We start from the raw sequence: 24,975 nt of genomic DNA on the forward strand, positions 1-24,975 counted from the left end.
CTTATATTTAAGTGCTTATTATCCAGCTGGCTTGAATGTATTTTCTTTATAGCCAATCACATTAACAGGAGTGGGGGCGGAGAGGGAAATAGCCACAGTAATAAAACAGCTTGACTCCGTAATTTTTTATTAGTGCTTTTCAGACAGGTTGTGAATAAATAATAGTAAAAAAAAAAAAAAAATGCATATTGCTGTAAATCAGCTCTCTTCCTGGGGGTGGGGTGGGGTGGGGGGGGGGAGGAGTGGCTGGAATGTTAATTAATGAGAGACAAGTCCAGTGTCAACCTTCTTTAGTCATAGTTGCTCCTTGCTTTCATTGTCTATGCCCAGCCTGCGAAGCATGAACAATTCCTTACCAAGTACTTGTCAACATAGTTTAATCAAACCTAAAGAAGAGTTCTGTGTAAGCTTAAAAGCTTGTCTCTTTCACCAACAGAAGTTGGTCCAATAAAAGATATTACCTCCCCACCTTATCTGACAGTTAAACTATGTCATTTTGAAACCAGTATAGTTAAAATGGTACCATCCCTAGTGTAGATGCTTGTATATCAGTATACACTTTTATAGCTTATCCCCCTAAATATACTGGTATAACTGTGTCCACACTAGGGACTGAGCTGATTTAACTACTTTGGTAACAAGTATTCCTCTAACCGAAATAGTTAAATCAGCACAAAAACTATATGTGGGCCAGGCCACCAAATTCCTTCAGGTACACACTCCAAGGTAGTTTCTCCTCATCCATCCCATCATGACTCATCTCTGCCTCCTCTTGTAGCAGGAATTGTCATCAATACCACTGCATGGATCAAACACAAGAGTAACATAAGACCTTCCCAACTGTAAGCAATAAGATCTTCTCCCTCTTCTCTGCTAGTTTCCATAATCCTAGCCAGCAGGAGCCAGAGGGTTTCCCAGTGAGCAGAAAAATGAGAGCATGACCTACACACACCTCCTACCGCGACAGAAATCTGTATGAGAACTTTATTACAACATTTGGCCATTTGAGACCTTCACTAATAACTAGCAAAGCCACAGTGACAAAAAACTCTGAAGAATAAACATAGGAGAGGGGGAGAATTACATTTCTGCATCTTTAAAAAAATAGAAAAGTAATTTACACATGAGAAAAACCCCTTTAAAATTAGTTACAGCAAATTGTTGGGCTACTTTGTGTATCTTCAATATGGGCCTGAGATGTGGACTGCTAGAGAATTTTTGTAACGAAGCTTCCTGGTTATGGAACTTGATTCAAGGCACTATTCCAAGTCTTTAGTCTGTTTCAGAGTTTAAAACAAACCTAAAGAAATAATCTTTCTGCTGCTTTTAACTGTTCCAAAGAGTAGATGGTTTTAGGGGAGTAACTCTATAAAGCACCCTGTGACGTTAATGTGAAAGATCCTACATAAATGCATGATGATGTTGTTATAAGTCAATGCAAATATGCATTTACAAGGGGTAATTTTATATAAAAGTTCTTTCCCTTTGAAAGTACCATGATTTTCGCTTCTGCAGATAGATATAGCTGCATGACAGGCAAGGACACTGTTTCTAAGACAACATCGCTCAAAATGTGGATGCTGAATTACAAAGTTAAATTATCCGAGCCTCACCCCACAGTCCTCACTTCCCAGAAGCTCATGCAGATAAGTTGTTTCCTGTTATTTGCACAAGAACTCAAACTGGGAAGGTCAGCTATCAGCTAGGATTTCTGGATAGTCCTCCCAGAACTGGTCCCCAATGATGTCACAGTGCAGTGGGACAGCTTTACTCCTGGTCCGTGTCACTTCAACTTCCTTCTCTTCCGTTTCCTTTGGCAGTTTTATTCTTTTTGTAGTGACTTCGTTAACCTGCAAATATAGTTGACACATGAGTGTATTTATAAAAGGACTTTGAAGGTTTCATAAATTGTTGGTTTTACCTTGTTTACATATTAACAATAACACCCTTTGGTCCCTTCTGCCTCATGACAGCTTTTAATTTTGTACCAGAATCTGCAAATCTAGGCATATGGTGTCACTCAGGTACCAAAAATAAGTCAAACCGAAACAATTTTTCCAGTCAAAACTCATGCCATGCAGGTCATATATTTACAAGGTTTTGCTACTGAATGGATCAGATTACAAGAATGCCACTAATTAATGCCATACTGATGATTTTCATGGTAATTGTTTCAGGATTCATTTTTCATTCAATATCTACACCTGAAGTTTTTTAGCTTATCACATGAGTATTTTCAGCAAGACAAAAACACAGGTGGTAAGGTGCAAGTGAGCTGTTCGCTCTAAGCCAAACACTGAGATGACGTTCCAATAGAAAGGCAAGCATCCCCAGGTGTATATATTACTATATGGTGAGACACTCATTAAAGCCATTTATTAATATAATCAAGAGAGAGGTATTCATGTACGTTAAGCCACTGGATAAAGAAACAGATGAAACAGTTGGTCATTCTCACATGGTCTGAAGAGAGCACCGACAAATACTTGGAAAGCTGGGAAAGAATATATCAGTTTTTATGGAAAAAGTAGATATAAAGCCTCCCAGAAGGCCTAATATTGTCAAAGAGATGGGCAAGAAACAAGAGACAAGTGGAACACTATCTCAAACGAAGGAGTCTCTCCCTATATCAGTCCTCTTGGTAAAATGCCATAGAAATCACCAGCCACAAAAGAAAACTGAGTTAGCTATTAGTCATTCTTTTTATGTATAACAAAAAGTAAGAACAGTGAGAAAATTGTGGCAGACTCTCAACCAACATTAGCTAGGCCCTAATCACAAGAAACACACACACTTCTACTTCACATCTATACTAATTCATAAATTTTAAGACCAGAAGACACCATTTATGATCATCTGATCTGATCCCCTACATAATTTCACAGAATTTCATTCCTGTATCAAGCCCATAACTTTTTGTTGAGCCAGGGGAACAAATGCTACTGGCTAACTCTGAAATGAAGAGATTTGCAAGTTACAGTTAAAGAAGTTCCTCCATCAACAGTTACTTTTGTGCGTGTACCATGCAGCAACACCTCATCAAAATACATGAAAATGAGGACTGATTGTTCAGTGAGCTGAACAGTTCTAATTGCTTCATAACAAAAATATTAAGGCTCCAATCCTGCACTGAACTTTGCATAGGCCCAAGTGTTTTCTTTTGGATTATACTATAGCAAACTTGGAAAAATAGTAATAAATTTTACCAGCCTAGGCACAATCTACTTATCCAGCTTTTATCCTGACTGATTAAAAAAAAGCAAACTGTATTTTACTCTCATGAAGAGAGAGCTCTAGGCAAATAGAATTTTGCAAGACTGACTTCTGTAACACATGCATACACAGAGATGATGATGAGTCTATGCATAGGTAAACAGTCATACAGATATTTTATAAATGAGTCAGATTTCAGACACCAGTTTTCATATTATTCAGTTAGACACAGAGAGATCTATAACACCTCAAAATAACTCATTTTTAACACCCACTGTTCAAAACCCCCATTTCCTTAATATCTGGAATATCTCTATATGTAGACAGTCATAGCCACGGAAGCGGAGGTCATGACATTTAATCAGAAGAAGCATCGGGGGTGGGGGTTACACTGTGGTTTGTGACCTGCACGCAGTATTTATTGTTGTAGCACCTAGGAGCATTAGCCATGGACCTTGTGCTAGGTGCCATACAAAGAGCAAACAAAAAGATGGTCCTTGCGCCCAAAGCGTTTGCAATTTAAGAATAAGACACAAGACAACAGATTCTTAAACAGACTGATGGGAGAGTACAAGGAAACAATGAGACAATATTGCTCAGTATAGTAGGTGGTGGTCCCCGCTCATGAACAACCTAATTATTGTCAATATTTTTGTAGGCACCAAAGCAAAGGAGAGTTTTAAGGAGGGATCTGAAGGAGAATGAGGCAGTTTTACAAATGTTTATTGGGGGCTCCTCCCAAGCAGGAGAGAAAGCACAAAGGTGCTTGTTTGAAAATTTAACACATGGTCAAAGGAGGCTGAAATCACAGGCCAGGGGTGACCAACCTGTGGCTCCGGAGCCACACGCGGCTCTTCAGAAGTTAATGTGCAGCTCCCCTTGTATAGGCACCGACTCTGGAAAGTTGGCACCTGTAGCTCCAGCCCCAATGTGCCAGGGGGTCCTCCCTGCTCAAGCCCTGGCTTTTCACAGGCCCTGCCCCCACTCCACCCCTTCCCACCCCCTCCCCTGAGCCTGCCGTGCCCTCGCTCCTCCCCCGCCCCCCCACCCCTCAGAGCCTCCTGCACACCATGAAACAGATGATCAGGAGGGAGGGAGAGGCACTGATCGGCCGAGCTGCCGGTGGGTGGGAGGAGCTGGGACAGGAGCTGATAGGGGGCTGCTGATGTATTACTGTGGCTCTTTGGAAATGTACATTGGTAAATTTTGGTGCTCTCTCAGGCTCAGGTTGGCCAACCCTGTCACAGGCCAACTGAATGCAGGAGTCCACTTGTCTATACTGAATGAGAGATGGTAAGTAGTGTGGGGGGGCTAGGCATGCAGTTAAGATGCTTTTACCTTCTGCCATATTAGTACAGTTCCTTTCCTATATATCAAAGGCTCATTGTTGTAGTTAATGTTGAATTCAGAAAATAAAATCTCATTCTTGTCTCCAGCCAAAGTTCCCTGAAATTGAGAAAAAGAAAATAAAAAGTGCACCTTATAGCCTCAATTTATTTATACATGTCCTTTTTTATAGCACAGAAACAAGTAGGGTAAATGTTGAATGCAAGGAATTAACAACAACAACATGCATACAGGGTTTTTTAAATCTTCGAACAACTTTATTAACTCATTATCCTCACAGCATCCCCATGAAGTAAGCAAGTGTTATCTCCTTTGGTAAAATGGGGATAGATAAGCAGAGTGAGGTCTGTGTGTTGTTCTTGATTTTTATTAGGGCTGTCAAGAGATTAATAGCAATTTATTTAAATATTTTTGGATGTTTTCTACATTTTCAAATATACTGATTTCAATTACAACACAATACAAAATATACAGTGCTCACTTTATATTTATTTTGATTACAAGTATCTGCACTGTAAAAAAAACCAGAACAAACAGTATTTTTCAATTCACCTAATATAAGTACTGTAGTGCAATCTCTTTATCATGAAAGTTCAATTTACAAATGTAGAATTATGTACAAAAATAACTGCATTCAAAAATAAATGTAAAATTTTAGGGCCTGCAAGTCCACTCAGTCCTACTTCTTGTTCAGCCAATCACTCAAACAAACAAGTTTGTTTACATTTGAAGGAGATAATGCTGCCCACTTCTTCTTTACAATGTCACCTGAAAGTGAGAACAGGCATTCTTGGGGCACTGTTGTAGCCGCCATCGCAAGATATTTACGTGCCAGGTGTGCTAAAGATTCATATGTCCCTTCATGCTTCAACCACCATTCCAGAGGACATGCATCCATGCTGATGACGGGTTCTGCTCGATAGCAATCCAAAGCAGTGCGGACCGACGCATGTTCATTTTCATTATCTGAGTCAGATGCCACCAGCAGAAACTTGATCTTCTTTTCTGGTGGTTCGAGTTCTATAGTTTCCACATCAGTGTTGCTCTTTTAAGACTTCTGAAAGCATGCTCCGCACCTCGTCCCTCTCAGATTTTGGAAGGCACTTCAGATTCTTAAACCTTGGGTCGAGTGCTGTAGCTATCTTTAGAAATCTCACATTGGTACCTTCTTTCACTGCAGATTTGACAGAAAGCAAAGTGTTCCTAAAGTGAACAACATGTGCTGGGTCATCATCCAAGACTGCTATAACATGAAATATATGGCAGAATGCGGGTAAAACAGAGCGAGGGATATACAATTCTCCCCCAAGGAGTTCAGTCACAAATTTAATCAACACTTTTTTTAACAAGCATCATCAGCATGTCCTGTGGAATGATGGCCAAAGCATGAAGGGACACACGAATGTTTAGCGTATCTGGCATGTAAATACCTTGCAATGCCAGCTACAAAAGTGCCATGCAAATGCCTGTTCTCACTTTCTGGTGACACTGTAAACAAGAAGAGGCAGCATTATCTCCTGTAAATGTAAACAAACGTGTTTGTCTTAGCGATTGGCTGAATAAAAAGTAGGACTGAGTGGACTTGTAGACTCTGAAGTTTTACATTGTTTTGGTTTTGAGTGCAGGTATGTAACAAACAATCTACATTTGTAAGTTGCACTTTCAGGACAAAGAGCTTGCACTACAGTACTTGTATGAGGTGAACTGAAAAATACTATTTCTTTTGTTTATCATTTTTACAGTGCAAATACTTTTTATTAAAAATATACACTTTGATTTCCGTTATAACACAGAATACAATATATATGAAAATGTAGAAAAACATCCAAAATATTTAATAAATTTCAATTGGTATTCTATTGTTTAACAGTGCAATTAAAACTGTGATTAATTTTGTTAATCGTGATTAATTTTTGGTAAATTAATCACAGGAGTTAACTACGATTAACTGACAGCCCAAATTTTTATATTTGTACACAACAAAAAAAGGTGGGGAACACCATCCTGTAAAGGCAAGAAGAGAAGAATGAGATGGATAAAGTGACCTGCCCAAGACCACATACTGAATCATTGTTAGAGATGGGATTAGACTTCAGGAATTGCTGAATCACAGTTTTACACCTATACCACATCTCTTTTGAGGCCAGTCACATTTCATATACACATTTCTAAGCATTTGAACCCATTAATTATGAAGTTAAAATCCCGTTTGGATTCTAATTAAAGTAAATTTGTTGCCAGTCAGGTTAAGATCTTTACACCTCAACTGCAAAACAGAAATCCAAAACCAACATCATCTCCAGAGAAAAATAAGCACATACTGGGAAAAATGAATTGGTATACAGTGAACATATAAGCCACCTGGCCTTCCATAATGGGCAAGACATGCCTGCATAGGGCTGGATAATTGGAAGTACTTGGCAACTGGGTTCTGCGTATGTTCCCTGTACTATTATGAATAAAATCTCTTCTTATAGGTGATGTTAAAAGACAATTAATTTAGAAGAAGTGCTTACCTGTAATCTGTCTTGTGCTTGGACTGGTGTCAAGCCACTTCGCTGCACAAGCATCCAAAACACTGTATTATAGAGGTTATTAATGTGGCCTGCAGAAATAGGAAATGGTGTCAAAGGACAAACAGACTATTTGCAAAGTCTAGATGGCTATTCAGAGAATGGTTTTCCATTCCCACAAATTCCTACAGCTAGATTTTTAAAGTACCATTAGTAATATTTGTCGTTATGTAGTATCATCGTAATCCCATCTCATGCTTTATGGCATACTGGATCTCTGGAATGGTCAGATGATTGATTCCTCACAGCTACATGAAGTATATCATAATTGTTAAGTAAGATGCATTATGGCAGACAGAGTTCACCTTCCTCTGAAGCAACAGATGTTAGTCACTGCCCCAGGTTTGATACTAGCTTTGCAACAATGACCTGATCTGTCATGGAAAATCCTATGTTCGTCATTTGACTCTTGTAATTTTGCTACACAATATTGCTGAATCTGAACGTTTATACCTCTCAGTGAAAAAAAAAACATTCAAGTGATGTTACTAAAATTTCTGGTACTGAATTTCAGTATTTTAGTGATGACAATCCAGTATCTGCTATGGATCCCATGTTATTAATGGGTGTGCTTGTAAAAATAATAGAAGTATTAACACATAAAATGAGTAACGTCACAAACAACACGTTGCTCTTTCTAAAACAGTGTCAATGGAAGATAAAAGGGGAATAAAAATACAAACTGGGATGGTTTGGGAAGATTACTGTAGAATGTAAAATAATCTACTTTCTAAGAACATCATCCAACTCTTCTGCAGCTTAACAGCTCCAAGGATGTGTTTTTAAACAAGTAAACTAGAGTCCCTCTGCTATACAGCAGCTTCTTTTTCACTGAGTGCACCTATGCATGCTGGCAATAAGGGGTTAGAGGTTTTCATCCCAGGAGGAAAAAAACACCCAACAGTTATAAATTGTTATGCTAAAAATCAACTGTTCTCGTTTTCCTGATATCTAAAGATGCTTACAATCTGCTTGTCTCCAGCTGAGATAGTCCTTTAAATTCTGGTTACTGGGATACAAGACAACTCGTCCATCAAATCCGGGTGGATACAGGAGTGGCTGGTCCTTAAAATAATCTTTCCAGTAGAAAACATAACTGGAGGCAAACTGGGAGACGACGTGAGTCATGAACTTACTTGCAAACGCAAAGCCAACAGACAGAGAGAGAGAGGAGAGAGACAAAGAATACATTAGCTATTAAAACAACTATACCTTTCTATCTGTAATTATCTGGGTATCGGGGGAAGGCTTCTGGTGGACAGCAGTGCTTTTCATACCGTGGCTCTATGGACCACCAATAGCAGGTAGAACCTTTTAGAGTTGGTGGAATTAAACATGTTAAGAACTAAGCAGTGGAGGTTGGAAGAGGAGATAGGATTTTTTCAGTAACCTCTTTTGTAGAAGATGGTTTTTATTCACCCTTTTGCTGTTTGTTTGTTTTTAACTTTATTTAATTTACTTTTCAAAATCATCATACACAAAAACAACATCTCATATATACAAAAATCACACCCACAAACACAAGTGAATTGTGTAGTTTCCATCTATATCATACAGGTAGCATCTGTACAAGTTTAAGGACAAAGAAACAATAGCTGCACATGCCAGTTCTCAGAGAGAACTATTACACATGGGGAAACTGGTAAGCTCAAAAGGAGAAATTACCTTGCTCTTCTTTTAAACCAGTTACTTTTCTTTTTAAAAACAAAGCTGTATTCATCACTCTGTCCATAAGCCATGACAATATCCTCCAGCTCTTGCATCACAGTCTGGGCACACTTAGTCATCAGATGGAGGGCACGGTCATCATTAGGCTTACTGAAGCCATGCTGCTCAGCAAAGCTTCAAGAAGAATAGAGGTTCAACAGGAAATTAACCTTATAAAAGATACTCAATACTTGTTTTCATCACATTTATTTCCTCAGAACATTGTTGGCATGGACAGGATTTTTGGAAGTCAATGAACTCCCTCCAGGTGTCAAAAACACTATGAGAAAATCTTCCTGCTTCTGAGTCCCATACACCACAATCTCCTCCTCCTCAAGATCACACGCCAACTATTTAACTGCTCTTAAAATCAACTGGTGCCCCTATGGTATATAGAGTCAATGGGAGGCATATGGCTTGTCACCATCACATCACTTTTTTGCTAAAGCACATTCAGACTTTATCCAATGGAGAAGACGCATCAGCAAATTGCCAGAGCTTGAGAACTTCACTGAATTTGTACAAAGTAAGAGTCAGCTGTGTATCATCACCTGAGCGATGCAGCCTGTGGAAACTATAAAAAGTGCTCATCTGGCCTCGAGCAGCCTGTGGGAGCAACGCACAGCCCAGCCAACTACAGTCCCCTTATCGCTTATGGAGATGATGGTCACACTCTCCCAAACCCACACGCCACCAAAATAAGTCATTCCGCTGCACACATTTCTGTCTTTGGAGAGAGGAGGAGAGAACAAACAACACTTGGCAGCCATGTAGTGACGCTACTTAATGCTCTACTGGAAGGCATTCATGGTACATCTGTACTATAGACACCAGAGCAGCGCCGCTGCAGTACCACAATGCAGCCTTCCATCGCTCCATCTCTCTAAGAGACAGTAGCTACATCAATGGAAGAGTCCTTCGGTCAACCCAGCCGCGCCTACACCAGTGACCAGGTCAGCCTATCTACAGTGCTCAGGGCATGAAACTTTCACAGCCCTGAGCGATGTAGCGAGGTCGACCTAAGTTTTAGCTGTAGACCCGGCCACAGATCCTACAGTGATGAGCGTAGTGCAAATACCTATATAGACCGGAAAACACCTGCCGAACCCGGAGATAAATATTCCCAGTATACCAGTCCCACACTCTCCTCCCTCCCCCAGGCAACAGTCATCACATTTCCCCACCGCCTACAGCGGTCCCCGGCTGCCCTGAGGCCTATGACCGGGTGACACTGATGTTCTAGCACACAGGGGTTGTCAGTAAGTGGTCCGTGGGCCAAAGCCAGACCGCCAGATGCGTCTGAATGGCTCACGAGATCTTTAGGATCTACACACGATCCCTACTGCGACGGGTTTTGTGTCATTTTCTCTGGGGCTGGACCTTGACTCTACCTCGACCAAGACACGTGGACCTTGCCACAACGGATTACCCCTGCTCCAGCAGAAGCTGAGTGAAAGGATGGGCACCTCCGGGGACCCCGTCCCCTTACAGGGCCCATTAGCCCCGGGGGCTAGCTACACCCAGGGCCCTCCGTCCCCCCGGGGTGCCCCCGTCCATGCCCCCGGGCGGCTAGACACGGTCACAGGTGCTGCCCCGCACCCCGGCCTCAGCCGAAGCACTGCCTGCCGGGACCCACCGTCTCCCTGGGAAAGAGGGGCTGCGCCCCGCCCCTCAGGGGAAGGGGCGCGCCCGCCCCCAGGGGAAGGGGCGCGCCCCCCGGCCGCCGCCGAGCCCATCGCTCGCTCCGGGCCTGGGGCAAGCTGGGGCCCCGCCCCCGTCGCTCCCTCCCACAGGCGACAGCGTCGCCCCGGCCGCCGCAGCGGCGAGACGCAGCACTGCCCTCGGCTGCCGGCGGCCCCCCTCCCGGAAGCGCCCCGCCCTCCGCACCGGTGGAAGTTGCGGCCGTCCAGCCGGGTGACCACCCAGCAGTTGGGCAGGCACGTGTCGTCCGCCTCGAAGTCCCGCACGTACTCGAACTTGCTCTTCGCCATGGGGGCCCGGCCGCCGCCCAGCCGCGCCCTCGTCCCAGGCCCAACGGCGGCGGCGGCGGCGGCAGCAGCTTCCCGGACCCGCAGCCGCATGCCCGGAACCGGAAACAGCCCCCGTCCCCGACCCACCCCGGAAGCGACCTCTTCTAGCCACAGGCCAGGCCAGCTCTATGGTGTGATGCGCCGTTGGAGGACTGCTGCTCGCTCCAGAAGAGGGGGAGCGTCTGGCCCTTGCCTCCGGCACGGGGCTCTGCGGAGCGGGGTGGATTAGCCGCCCCAGGAGCGGAGCCCTCAGGCCAGATGCCGCCCTGACTCCAGCGGGGCCAGGCTCCATGTGCAACCGCCTCCTGCAGCCTCTGCTGTGGGGACCACGGAGCCAGGGGATAAGTTAGCGCGACCCCCGCAGCAACCGCAGCGCATGCAGCAGGCGTGTCCCTGCCCGCCCCCCCCGGGCCTCGCTCTTCTGGGGCCCGCCGCCGCCCCAGGCCTGGTCCCGCGCGTGTATGTCAGCGCGTGCCGGGCAGCGAGCCCCGGCCCCCGCTCCGCCTCGCGCCGCGCTGCTCCCAGGGCGCCGGGCTGCAGCCGTCGCGAGCCGCCACGCGGTCCTCCCGCCGTCGCCATGGGGAGACGCCATTGTCGCGCGTCGCCATGGCAACCGCCGGGACGCAGCCCCGCCCCCCCTCCCCCGCGCGGGAGGCACGTGGCGCCCCGCCGCTGCCATTTGCGGTGGCGGCCCCCGGGCGGGGCGCGAGGCGCGGAGGGCAGCGCGCGCGCGCGCGCGCGGGGGGGGGGCCGCTGAGAACGTTTGCGGAGCAACCGCAGGAAACAAACGGACAGCGACAGAGGGAGGCGGCTGAGCTCACAATCCCCGACAATCCCCCTCCCGCCGGGGCCCGCCTGCGCCATGAAGGGGGGGGCGCAGGAGGAGCCCCCCCGGCAACCGCACCCCCCAGCCGGGCAGGAGGCACCCCGCTCGGAGCACCTTCTCCTGCACCCCCTCACCAGGCCGGGGGGCAGGGAGCCGCCCCTCCTGCGCCTCCCGCCCAGGCCGGGGCCCCTCCATCCGCTCCTGCCCCCCCTCCCCGGGCAGGGCGCCCCCGGCAAGGAGCTGCACCCCGCAAAGGGGCAGAGTCCCCCCAGCAAGCCGCTGCCGCCCCCCAGGGCTGCGCTGGGGCCTGGGGAGCAGGAGGGGGGCAGTGAGCCCCCCCGGGCGCTGCAGGGAAAAGCAGAGGAGCAGGAGCAAGAGGGCCAGCTGGGGTGCAGTGGTTGCAGCAAGAGAAAGAGGGGTGAGCTCAAGGCCGCTGCAGCCCGACAAGCAGGGAAAGAGGGAGCCCAGCCCGCGGCCAGCGGCCCCGTCAGGAGAGGAGGGGATCAAAAAGGGGGGCACGCAGAGGAGAGCCAGAAAGAGGAGATGGTGAAAGAGACTGGGGGGGACAGCGTGGCCTCGAGGACTGGGAAAGAAGGAGCAATCAAGGCCGAGCAGGCAGAGGCAGCCGGTGAGGACTGCAAGGGGAGGGAAGAAGCTGTGTCGTCCAAGCCAGCTGGATCCTTCAGCAAAGATGTCCCTGTGGCTCAGCCCCCTGGTGGGTTTGGTGCTCAGCATCCTCAAGACCTGAAGATCCCATTGACACTCCATCCAGTACCGTCTGGGACCAGGATCCAGTTTCAGGGACCTCCACCTTCTGAGTTGATCCGAGTGACTAAAGTGCCCCTGGCCCAAGTGCCCCTTAAAATGCAATCCTTACTGGAGCCTTCAGTCAAAATTGAAACTAAGGATGTGCCCCTCACAGTGCTGCCCGCTGATGCAGGTATTATTCTGTGGCAGTCACATCGGAATTTCGAAAGCTACAACACGTGTTGCCCCAAAGTTGGAATTTTAGCAGCTAGGAAACACAAGTAGAAATGTGATTGAAGTCCTGGCCTTTCTCTGTAAACTGTATCCATATCATTTCCACCTGCACTGAAAGTGTAAACATACAGGGTCACATTCAACCTGGGTTTTAGAGAGTTCAGCTCTGTTGACCTCCGTGCAGCTGCTTACTCCAGTTCTGACTTTAGCCCCCTGTAGCAGGTATCTGATTCTTAACTATAAAGCCTAAGATTTTCAAGAATAGGAGCCTAAAAGCAGTCTTTAAAGTCCACATTTAGGCACCGGCCTGATTTTGAAAATGTAGGGCACCCAACACCTCATTTTAAAGTCACCACTTGAAAATGAGGCAACTTCCTAAGCACTGAGTTTAAAGACTGCTTTTAGGCTCCTATTCTTGAAAATCTTGGGCTTAATCTTTGAGTGGATTTAGGAGCTCAATTTTGACCTTTAAAATTAATAATTTCTTTTAAGAGGTGGTCTAATGGCTAATAGACTCTTGTCCTGTCATTGATAATACAGGGTTTAGGTGATGGGTGCATTTAGAATTAGCTTTCATAGAGGGACTGCTTGCTAAGTGAATTGGTAGTGGAATGGAAACCTTCCACTTTTAGGTCATCAGCTCAAATCCAGCCCTGTTGGTTGTAATGGGAAGTTGATTGCATCTAATGAGCATTTAGTAGATTCATCAGTCTTTCCAGCAAAGGTGTCCACATCACAAAAAACACTAGCACCATTTGGCAGACTTAGCAGCGAAGCCAAGAATTGAATGGCTATAGAGCTGAACTACCCATATTACCACTGAATATGGTCCCTGCAAGGTCAGAGTTTTGGTGCATTACTGTTGCACTGTGCATACGCTTGCACTGATACTGCGGTGCCTTTATAAACATATGCATTAAATAACACAATAATTAGTCAAATGAAAACAAAACCCCTACCATTTTTTTATTATATGTTGAAATTAGCTCTGATCTGTATGAAAGGAGAGAGAAAGAGGGAGACTATGCCACAATAGCAGATGCTGTTATGTCAAATATTTAAATTATTCTTTGTGGAGTATTTCACTTGTGGCTAGTCATTACTCCAGTATTCTCTTAGTTGACAACAGCTGAACTTTTTTTCCAGGGGCAATTCTCCAAATATGTATGGAAGCTTGTGGGTTCCAGAATCTAGGTGTTTCTTTTCTTTGGGTTTAGCTGGATTCTTTCTTTAAATATGATCTACGGCAACATTGCATATGCTGTCTGTCTAATGATATTCTTTCCTGATTTTTGTTATGTAGGGATACCAGATACCCCATTTAGCAAAGACAGAAATGGCCATGTAAAACGTCCAATGAATGCATTTATGGTGTGGGCAAGAATTCACCGGCCGGCACTAGCCAAAGCTAACCCAGCTGCCAATAATGCAGAAATCAGTGTCCAGCTTGGATTAGAGTGGAACAAACTCACTGAAGAGCAAAAGAAGCCCTATTACGATGAAGCTCAAAAGATTAAAGAAAAGCACAGAGAAGAATTTCCTGGTAAAAAATGCATATACTTCCTTACATCCGCATGCTTTAAAAGTTTGCGTTACCCAAAAATGTTGACTTTATAAAGTACTCATGGCCTAGTGCAATATTCTGCATGGACTGATACAGATGCCTAGGGTAGGGGAAATGGCAGGCAGAGAGCTACATGATAGGCAAATTAGTTCAGTCCAGTAGGATTGGGAAAGGAAAAGCCATACAGGGAATGAGGGTCAGTATGCTGAATGGGAAGAAGATAACCCTGGTGGGAAAGAGGAGGGTCCCCAACTTCTAATGTTTGGTTCTTGGAGCACTGTATTCTGAACTTTGAATTCCCTGTGCTCCCTGTGTTCCTTAAATTGTAATATTCATTTAAGGCATTTTCCTAAAAATTAATGTTATCAGATACTATGGTGACAAGGACCATAGAAATGCCTATAAATAGATTAAATAATTTTTTCAACCTTAACTATGGACTAACAGTTTCCTGTCTGGGAGTAATAATGTAAATAATAATAGCATCCAATACTGATATAATTAAAAATAAAGAAATCCATACCTATAACACTAATTACAAGTTAGATTATTAAAATTCAAAGGATTTTCAAATCTAATTTACTTTTCACCGGTTATTCTGTTTCTTTATATTTTTCTTTTCACTCAGATTGGGCAAAGAAATTAAACTAGTCTTTCACTTTATAAACAATTTTTAGTAAGTTTCACTTTCTGTTTCCTATGCACAAATATAATGCTGCAACATTTAGGTTGCAAAACTGTAAGGGAATGGTAAAGCCAAATACAAATCTTAAATCTGAACAAAAATCCCCATTTTCATTGGAAACACATTTATTTCTAATAGAAATAGAAGGTTTTCATAAAATATTAGCTTAGAAATAGCAGGAATACCAAGCGTCTCATTCACCCCTTCTTACTCCAGTTTACAGCTGTCTATATTACACTATTCTAAGTAATCCAGAGGTGAATCAAGACTCAAATCTGTTTTTCTGTGTTTTGGCAGGAACACTTGTTGGAGGTCTCAGATGTGGAATGAGACTTTTTTCAGCCTTTAACTGAAGGGGGCAGGGTAGTGAATCCTTAACAAAGCATTTTTCTCCTGAGTAATTTAAACAGGTGAAAAAACCAGCATTTTAAACTGAATAAAAATCACTAAAATATAAGGTGCTATGTGTCCTTTTGTATCTGTGATGTCATAATCCTGCTTGTTCTCCAGGCTGCCACAGAGTATTCCAGAGTAGACAAGATCTGAATTTCTTATGTCATAAACAAACAGAAAGCAAAACATAATATTAAACACCCCCAAACATTCAGGCCTTCTTTAAACATCATAATGAGACAGAAAGTCTAAACTGCTTAATGAAACCTAATTGGTATAAATGACCTATCATCATCTTTACAAGTCTCATACTATTTGATTGGTGTATGTATCAGAGGCAAACCTAGTTCTGCCTGCAGTAATATATGCACAGCTCCCATTGGGCCAAATACTATTACATCTCTACAGTCTCACTGGTGTAAATGAAATTTGCATAGGTGTAGTTGAGAATCAGGGAGCCAGTGAGATTATAAATCTGGAGCCACATTTTTAACATTACCGTATTTTTTCAAAATAAAGTCCAGGTTGTATTGCCATTTTCTCCTGTACCCTCCCTTCATAATGTGTTGTTAACCTGTGCCACACTGGCCCTTCTGGTTTTCTGATCCAGTATCTCCTCCGCCAAACACATAATAACGTATGTTAATATGAAAAGAATGAGAGAATGTGCCAGTTTCATCATGCTCTCTGATAGGGTGCTCAGTCTGCCACTATACTGAAGTGAATGGGAGTTTTGCTGTTGACTTCAACTGGAAGAGGATTTGCCCTTGTTGTGGATCCATACAGACTTTTCAGACTCGTGGGTGACATAGTTTTCATGTCTTGTTACGGTGCAAGAAACTGGCCCACACATCTATTAAATCTGCCTGAAGCTTTCTCATTTACTCTCCCACAGGCTGGGTTTACCAACCACGACCCGGCAAAAGAAAACGCTTCCCATTGACTGTCTCCACTGTATTTCCCGGCACCTCTCAGAACATCATCACTACAAACCCAACCGCAATTTATCCTTTCCGATCGCCCACTTACTCCGTTGTCATTCCCAGTGTACAGAACAGTATTGGACATCCTGCCTGTGAGTTTGTTTAATTAGTTTTGGTGAATTCATTCAATAGTAATAAGAAAACTGTATCCTGTATAAGGTCAAGCGTAGACCAGCATAAGAGTGTTTAAAGCAACAGTCCGGTGGCAAAGCTGCTTAAGAGGACAAGGAGAAATTTGTCAGAAAAAGTGTCACAGGGAAAGATGTTGTTAGTGTGAGGGCTACATTAGAGACATAAGGTGAGTGAGGTAATAGCTTTTATTGGACCAACATCTGTTGGTAAGACAGACAAACTTTCAAGCTTACACAGAGCTCTTTTTCATGTCCTGAACAAGAGCTCTGTATAAGCTCAAAAGATTGTCTCTCTCACCAGCGGAGGTTGGTCCAATAAAAAATATTACCTCATTCGCTTTGTCTCTCTAATTTGCAAACACACATACAGTTTGAGTACACAAATCCAAGTTTTTGTACACACCAAAACCTGGTTGGGAGAGAAGTGTGCCCCAAAAAGTGCATGTGCAAAATTGTGCCCACATTGTTTAATGTGGGTTGAGACTTCCTTTTAAAGTGAGGAATCTGATCAGTGAAAAAACATATTCCATGTGGGTCAACCCCTTGATCTGTGGTTCCATGTCTCATCACTTAAGCAGTTTCAGCAGTGCTTAGATGGAGGACTTTTTGGGAAAGCCAAGTGTGCTTCAAGAAGGGGTGTTAGTGATTCAATAAGTAGCATCCTTTCTTCTGCCTCAGTATTGATCTATTCTCCCAGTATGGACATGGGAGTGCTGGAGCTGCTATCTTTCATATAAGATAGGAAAACAAAGGCCATGAGCATTCATGGTCATTATGTAATACTCAGAATAGTACATGTAATTACACTCTGTTCTGGCTAGATTCCACCTTGAATAACTACATGCTATCGACCTAAATTCCCTCTGTAGTTTTGATTGGATATGGTATTCTTCTCTTCCTGTTCGAAACTATTGTATAGTGTTGTTATGCTGTCTTGAATGTCTACTCTGTTTCATCCCAGAGGTGGCTATACTTTAGTTGTGGTTGAAGTGATTCCTGTATATATTGTCATGAAGGACAAAATTTTACAAAATGCCTACATTCCATTGACTTGGGATTTAGGCTTTGAAATCACTTAGGCACTTCGGAAAATGTCCCCCAAAATGCTTTGGAATCGTTCTATAGGAAAGGCACACTCTAAATGATAACTTTATTATCATAAAAATGATACAGAAACATGTCTGTAAATTATGACAAAGTGAACAAACACTGCCTGGATGTGTCCTTTTTCAAAACAAATGAAAAATAACAATTTTGGGGAAGTTTGGTATTTCCACTTGATTCTGTTTCTTAGGGCCACAGTAGAACTAAGCAGGTTTACATCAGTTGAGAATGTATGCATATAGTCTTTATGTATACATTGCAGGTCCATACTGGCTTGCTAAGTGGCATATGATTGTGAATTATAGGGATGTTATGCTGAAGATGCTCTGGAGAAATGGGTTAGAAAGCTCTGTAATGGCAGCATTTCAATAAAGCAGTGTTGAAGTTAACCACATGTCATCCTTCTTAAATTTGCTAATACACTTAATTACATTCAGATTTGGATATCAATGTGACAGAGGTGGGCGTGTTACTCAGTAGAGGTGAGAAAGTTGTGTTTGGTTTCTGAGGAGGGGATTTCCAAGGACAGAAGAAATGTTGAGCTGTCTCTGTTTTTGTTTTGGGAGATAGAAGAGGACAATACGGAATCCGCCCAGGGAACTTAGCTATGTCTGTCTTCTTTCTATTCTATGTGTAGTTAGCTAAAGTGGTACTTATAAAATGCTCTTACTGGAACCCTTCCATTCATGATTAAGCAATAATCATTTCTGTTTTCAAAAGGTGAAGCCCCTTCTACTATCCAGCTGCCAGCTCCTTCCATACAACATCCGGGTCCAATTACACTTTTCCAGCCAAGCGTTGGAAACACCACACCAGTGGCTGTCCCAGCTCCAAATCTGCCCCTTCACCCTGTAATTCCACCACAGCGCTTTGCTGGACCTGCACAGACAGAAGCTCATCATGTACCTTCCGGATCAAGTTGTTCTGTAAAGAGACCTATCCCAGTTTGCATTGAGAGCTCCAGCAGGAACCCAAGTAATGCCAGCACCACTCACTCCAGATTTCCTGTTTCTAATAGTCAACCCCCTAAGGAGTACTCAGGTGTTTCTACTTGTCCTAGAAGTGCTCCAATTCCCCAGGCTCCTCCCATTCCTCACTCACATCTCTATCAACCTCCTCCCATTGGTCATCCAGCCACTCTCTTTGGAGCTCCTCCTCGATTTTCGTTTCATCACCCTTACTTCTTACCTGGACCCCACTACTTCCCATCAAGGTAATTAAGTCATTCATTTAAATTCTAGAGAGAGCAGGTATGTGCTAAAGGTCAACAAAATCTACTGCTTATAGAAAGAGTGCAAAGAACAGCAGACTGGGCAAATGACTCTCAGTGCAGGATTGCAAGGCTGTGGGGGAAAGTGGGCTTAATGCCACCTTAACAGCTCCCCAGTTGTGGGACCTGCCAGCCCGAGGCTGCTCTGAGTTGTACCCAACTACCAATAGCTCCAAGCCATTGCGTGTTCTAAGCTAACAGTAAATAGAAGTGCTTGGTGCCCCTCCCCGCCACCCAAGTCCCAGCAGTGCAATTGGATTCAACAAAAATATATTGAGTAAAAGTTATGGAAATTTAAAAAATCAGAATTAAAACTGGGCAAGCATTTGAGCTGTTTACACCGTACCCCAAGCACCTTGGTGGGGTTGGCTCTATGAAATGGAATAGTCCTGAGGTCTTACCAAATGGAAAGAGACCTGAGCATAATATAACAAATAAACCCTAGTATTTTCTTTGCACCCTTGGGTTAGTCAACTGGAGAAGAGCACTTGAACCAAGAACTCTTGGGTTTGTACACCCGCCTTACAGTATTTCAGTGTTGACTAACCTGACCACGTGCAGAGGGACTGCTACTGGTTCAGCAGTGACCACAGGCAGGCTCCAGTGCCTTGTAGCAGCCACTTGAGCAACAACTAAATGTGCTGTTCAGGCCCGAGAGGACCTGGAAGCCAGCTAGTGCAGAGATCAATGAAGAGAATTCACACTGCACAAACTCTGTGTCACTTTGAATGGAGAAATGAACGAGCTCAGTGTTCATTTTCATAGCTCATTTTTTGTAAGTAGCCAATTTTCCTATATTTGGTTTTAGAGGGAATTCAGCCTCACAAATGATTACAATGGTCACTCTCCAACTGGAGGCGATGCTTAAAGATTTGGGCCACATTCTGCCCTGACTTACACACTGCACTCTCCTATTGATCTCAGCAGAATATGCCTGCATGAAGTCAATGGGGTTGCCTTGAAGTAAGTCAGGGCAGAATATGACCCATGAAAATTGAAAGACCTTAATGGACAGATTGTCTCTGCAACACAAGTCAGTCTGTGGGCATGTGTTAAGTTCAAGAACCTTAAATAACAGACCAAGGTTATCATCACTTGAACAACACACTATAGCATGGATGCATTGGTGCCTGCCTTCACACTGGGCACTAAAGATGATCTGAGCTTTGCCCTTTGGTTTCCATTATTAGGCAGAGCTCACGAACAGCTTTTTGGGGGGGTTTGGGGGGTTTTTTTTTGGCTCATACCATAACAGTCTGTTTGGTGTTCTAACAAAAACTGGGCTTCATAAAGTTACATACCCCACCAGCAGGCAGACATCTCTAACACAAACTTATTTGAAAGTTCATTTCTGCGTGGATTATTGTTTGCATGTAAACAATTCATCTTTTTTGTGCAGCACTGATTGTGCAAATGAATGTGTGTGCAAAATTGTGTGCTAAAATTAGTGGCTGGATTGAAGAAATTTAAGGAAAGACCTCTTGACTGTGTTTGTACCAGATGCATTTGGGATCCTATCCATGTGCTCTCTTAAGAGATGTCAATAGTACCACTGAAGCCTGGATCTGCACTGCACCAATACATATCTTTAAACTATAATATCATTAGAGAAGGGCTCTGTTACTTGTTTCACACACTTTAGTTACTCTACAGTACTATATATGTCTACAACACTAAATAAACTGTAATACGCTTTGACCGTCTGGGTCTGGAATCAGGCTAAAAAATCAGTAATTAGTTGTTTTGGGGAGCAATTTCTTATCACCTTCTATTATTCTTTTTCTGGAGTTTCTCACTTTCACCTGTCAATTGCATGATGACTAGCCATGTATCCCAGTGGTCCTCAACCTATTTACCATTGTAGGCTGCATATGCAGCGCTCTGTGTATTATGGGGGCTACAACCACACAATATATGTATTATCTGAATGGCCCTGAGGATGTTACATGGGGAGCAGCTGTGTGCTGACTGGGCCGCAAGCAGCCCATGGGTTGAGAACCACTGATGTATCCTCTTTACATAGTATACTCTCGTCAGGATTCCCTGATAGCCTTCTTTTTTACTAACAGTCTAGCAGCTGCAAGACATGATTTTAAAAGGAAATAAAAGGAATTTTTTTAGCTTTCTTCCAACTCCACTATAAACGGTGACCTGCAGAGATCACATAAACTGGGTTAGAACATAAAAACGGCCATATTGGGTCAGACCAATGGTCCATATAGCCCAGTAGCCTGTCTTCAATGCCAGATGCTTCAGAGGGAATGAACAGAATAGGGCAATTAGCAAACGATCCATCCCCTGTCATCCAGTCCCAGAATCTGGCAGTCAGAGGCTAGGGACACCCAGAGCATGGAGTTGCATCCAGAGCATGGAGTTGCATCTTGGCTAATAGCCATTGATGAATCTATCCTCCATGAACTTATCTAATTCTTTTTTGAGCCCAGTTATACATTTGGCCTTCACAACATCCCCTGGCAACAAGTTCCACAGGTTGACTGTGCATTGTGTGAAGAAATGCACATAAACTTCCTTTTGTTTGTTTTAAAGCTGCTGGCTATTAATTTCATTGGGTGATCTCTGGTTCTTGTATTATGTGAAGGGGTAAATAACACTTTTTCTCAACACCATTCGTGATTTTATAGATCTCTGTCATATCCCCCTTTAGGTTATGATGCTTGGTTTTACTATTTTGGGTATGTTTGATAAAATGCTCGATAGCATATAGGACACTATTTTATCTGTGACATTACAGTAGAACCTCAGAGTTATGAATGCCAGCGTTACAAACTGACCGGTCAACCACACAGCTCATTTGGAAGTGGAAGTACGCAATCATGCAGCAGCACACACACACAACACATACACACAAAAAGCAAATATGGTACAGTATTGTGTTAAACATAAACAACTAAAAAAAAGGGAAAGTTTAAAACAATTTGACAAGGTAACTGTTTCTCTGCTTGTTTTATTTACATTAAGATGGTTTAAAGCAGCATTTTTCCTCTGCATTGTAAAGTTTCAAAGCTGTATTAAGTCAATATTCAGTAGTAAACTTTTGAAAGAACAACCATAACGTTTTGTTCAGAGTTACGAACATTTCAGAGTTACAAACCTCCATTCCTGAGGTGTTTGTAACTCTGAGGTTCTGCTGTATTTACACTAATAAATAAAATTGTTTTTAAAAAAGAAACTTCTTGGGTCTATCCAGCAGCAACAGAGCTGCATATGTAGGCTGGTATCTCTGTCATAGACACTGGGTATGATTCTCCTTGGCTGCAGTGTTTATAGGGGTTAGTGTGTTTAAATATCTCACTACAGTATGAACTGGCTAATGCAGATCATTAGGGTAACTTTCATCTTCAGTCCCCAGTAGAAATGTAGCCAATCTTACATAGTCCTTATGCAATACAACTTAGCACCATGGCAGAAAGCTTGATTTATCGTCTCTTGGTCTCTCACTGCAGCACGTGCCCGTACAGCCGCCCTCCATTTGGCTATGGGAATTTCCCCAGCTCAATGCCCGAATGTCTTGGCTTTTACGAAGACCAGTACCAAAAGCATGAGGCTATGTTTTCTGCTCTGAATAGAGACTATCCTTTCAGGGAGTACCCAGATGAGCGCACGCAGAGTGAAGATTCCCGCAGCTGTGAGAGCCTAGAGGGAGTGTCTTATTACAACAGCCACAGCCATAGCGAGGAGGAATATTTAACCCCCATGCCACAGCTGGATATTGGAGCCTTGGAGAACGTTTTCACAGCAGCCCCGTCCACACCCTCTAGCATCCAGCAAGTCAATGTGACTGACAGCGATGAGGAGGAGGAGGGGAAAGTGTTAAGAGATTTGTAATTTTTAAACCAAATGATAACAATACACAGGAGTCTTTTCAAATATTAAATAAACATTTCAGTCCTATAATATCTTTTTAGTCAGTGTGTTCAAGGAGAAACCCGAATCACCTCGGCGATAAGTGCAGATTGTTTTAAGAACTCTGATCATCCATTAGCATTTTGGGAGGCCAGATATGGACCTGGGGCTGTCACTGAAGTCTCTGGGTTTTCAGTTGTTCACATTAGGCCTGCATTTGGGCCCAGAATCACGAAGGCATTCCTATTCAGGAAAGCATTTAAGCATGTGCTTAGCTTTAGGCCTGTGCTTAAGTGCTTTTCTGAATAGGAATGGACTTAAGAATGTGCTTAAGTGCTGACCTGAATCAGGACTTTGGCTTTTTGTGTTCCAGAACTTGCATTCATTTTGGCAGTTTTACTTTAGGAATTTTAGCAAGTGAAATAATTCTGTCTGTATGTCACAGATTCTTGAACAAAATGTAATTCTTGATGCAATAAAATGCACTGGGGGCTAGAGATTGGGGTCAGGAGTAATTCCCTCATGCTTTCAGATTTGCTCTTTGGCTACCATGGTATATTTATTTAACAACATAATTTAGTTTGTTTTTCTATATAATCTATATTTGTGCTGCAAATTGTTGTGTAATACATTGAAAATATAGGGTCCAATTCTACCACCCATACTCACATTAAATAGTATCATATTGTGCAAGAGTCCCATTGATTTAAATGGGGACCATTTGGAGAGTAAGGTGCTATTCCGTGGGAATCAGGGTGATAGAGTCTAGCCCTGTGAAATAACTTATACTGGTGGACTATGATTTGATCCCTGAGTATAGTTAACATTAATATCTATACAGTACATATTTTAAATTCGTTAGTTGGAAAATGTCTCCACTAAATTGTAAGAGTAGATGAGATACAGAATTTGATTGCCAAAACTAGTAATTCATGTCACTAAACAATTTTTTTCTTTCTGTTTCTTTTCTTCCCATTTCTTTCACTGGGAATCCCATTGTTCTCCTTTTCTATTTAAATAAAGTCACATGAACTGCATGTTGTTAGTGCTGTATGTTGTGATGACAAACTTTATGGTGTGTACAAAGATGACCTGATCTGTTGCACTCAGACCCCTGTATGATCAGAACGCAAATATTCTAACCATGTTCCTTGTTTAGCAGCTAGGAAAATCAACCTGTTGCAAATTGAGGGCCCAGTCCTGCTCCATTTGAAATCAAGGGGGAAATTTGCCATTGACTACAGTTGGACTTTTGAAGCGTTAAAATGGGAGTCTCCAGGGACAGTGTGTTCTAGCACATGGACAGATTTTCTCAACACTGTCAGATCCTACCCAGGCTGGCAGTTGCAGCATCTGGTCCAGAAATCCTGTAGCAAGCCGGCCTAGGGGACGTGTGGCAAGGCATGCTTCACTGTTATTCTGGAGCATGCCCTCTGGGGAGCTGGCTGCTTCTCCTAGCCCAGCCCATTATGCCTCCTTGGCCTGGGCTGGACATCTCTGTCTCTCCGTGCGCTCTCAAATGCAGTGAAAGGATCCCAGCCTGCTGCATGGCTGGGGAGAAGAGGCATCGTGTGCTCTCTGCCCTGCCCATCCCTGGGCACTAGGGAAGCAATTCTAGTCCTCAGCATGTGGATTGCCCTGGAATTAATTATTTCTACTGCAGTAAGTGCAAATATTCAGTGAAAATGTTTAACTCCATATCAAAGCAATAACATTTCACTAGATGTCCAGTAAGTCAATACTTACACAGTATGTAATGGGAGTAAAACTACTTTTTTGAGGGGAAATAATAGTTAGAAGCTGGAAAGGGTTTTATATCTACTATAGCTATTTTCCAGATACCTAAAAGGGCGGTTGTGTATCAATATAAATAGCATAGATACGTGTTGGATTTCCTATAGAGAATATATCCCAGGTTTTAAGGTGTCTAAGGATTTACCCAGTTAAAGAACATAGCTAGGTTCCATTTACACTACACATTGTGACCATGTTGCAACCAGGTCCCCTGATTCTATTATATCTGTAGTGTGGATGGACCCTTAAAAGAAAAGTCTTATAAATAGCTAAAAATGCCTGTTAGCGCCTAAATTGGCTTCTGACTGAAATCTGATATGGCTCTGGAGAATGCATGTGGGCAAATGTGCTAATTCCCACACAAGCATGTTTCCAAAGTGTAAAGCAGCTGTTAGCAGGATTACTCCCTGACTCTGACCTCCCTCTCCCCGCCCTTTCCCTTTTATAGATTCCGGGGATGGTAAAAGGAGACACTTGACTGGGCCATTACAATGTGCAGGAAGCTGGAGC

General features: G+C 43.3%; 2 protein-coding genes across 4 annotated transcripts; one reads left to right on the forward strand and one right to left on the reverse strand.

The window, feature by feature from the left end:
• Positions 1–221: 221 nt before the first annotated feature.
• On the reverse strand, positions 222–10,942 carry THG1L (tRNA-histidine guanylyltransferase 1 like). Of its 2 annotated transcripts, XM_074962050.1 has the most exons (6): positions 10,728–10,942; positions 8,799–8,975; positions 8,099–8,268; positions 7,077–7,165; positions 4,552–4,659; positions 222–1,850 (listed from the first exon to the last, which is right to left on the reverse strand). In XM_074962050.1, exons 1-6 carry the CDS (start codon positions 10,919–10,921, stop codon positions 1,692–1,694), a joined length of 897 nt encoding a protein of 298 aa, XP_074818151.1. In that variant the 5' UTR covers positions 10,922–10,942; the 3' UTR covers positions 222–1,691. The 2 variants fall into 2 exon arrangements, with proteins under 2 accessions (XP_074818151.1, XP_074818152.1); XM_074962051.1 differs by lacking the exon at positions 10,728–10,942 and having other exon boundaries at positions 8,099–8,264; positions 8,799–8,922.
• A 790-nt stretch (positions 10,943–11,732) lies between these two features.
• Positions 11,733–23,986, forward strand: SOX30 (SRY-box transcription factor 30). Of its 2 annotated transcripts, none has more exons than XM_074960215.1 (5): positions 11,733–12,636; positions 13,981–14,220; positions 16,215–16,394; positions 18,258–18,750; positions 22,272–23,986. In XM_074960215.1, the coding sequence occupies exons 1-5, from the start codon at positions 11,733–11,735 to the stop codon at positions 22,651–22,653; spliced, it is 2,199 nt and encodes a 732-aa protein (XP_074816316.1). In that variant the 3' UTR covers positions 22,654–23,986. The 2 variants fall into 2 exon arrangements, with proteins under 2 accessions (XP_074816316.1, XP_074816317.1); XM_074960216.1 differs by having other exon boundaries at positions 12,206–12,411.
• The last annotated feature ends 989 nt before the right edge of the window (positions 23,987–24,975 follow it).

Source organism: Natator depressus, chromosome 8 (assembly GCF_965152275.1).
Source record: "Natator depressus isolate rNatDep1 chromosome 8, rNatDep2.hap1, whole genome shotgun sequence".
Taxonomy (NCBI): Eukaryota; Metazoa; Chordata; order Testudines; family Cheloniidae; genus Natator; species Natator depressus.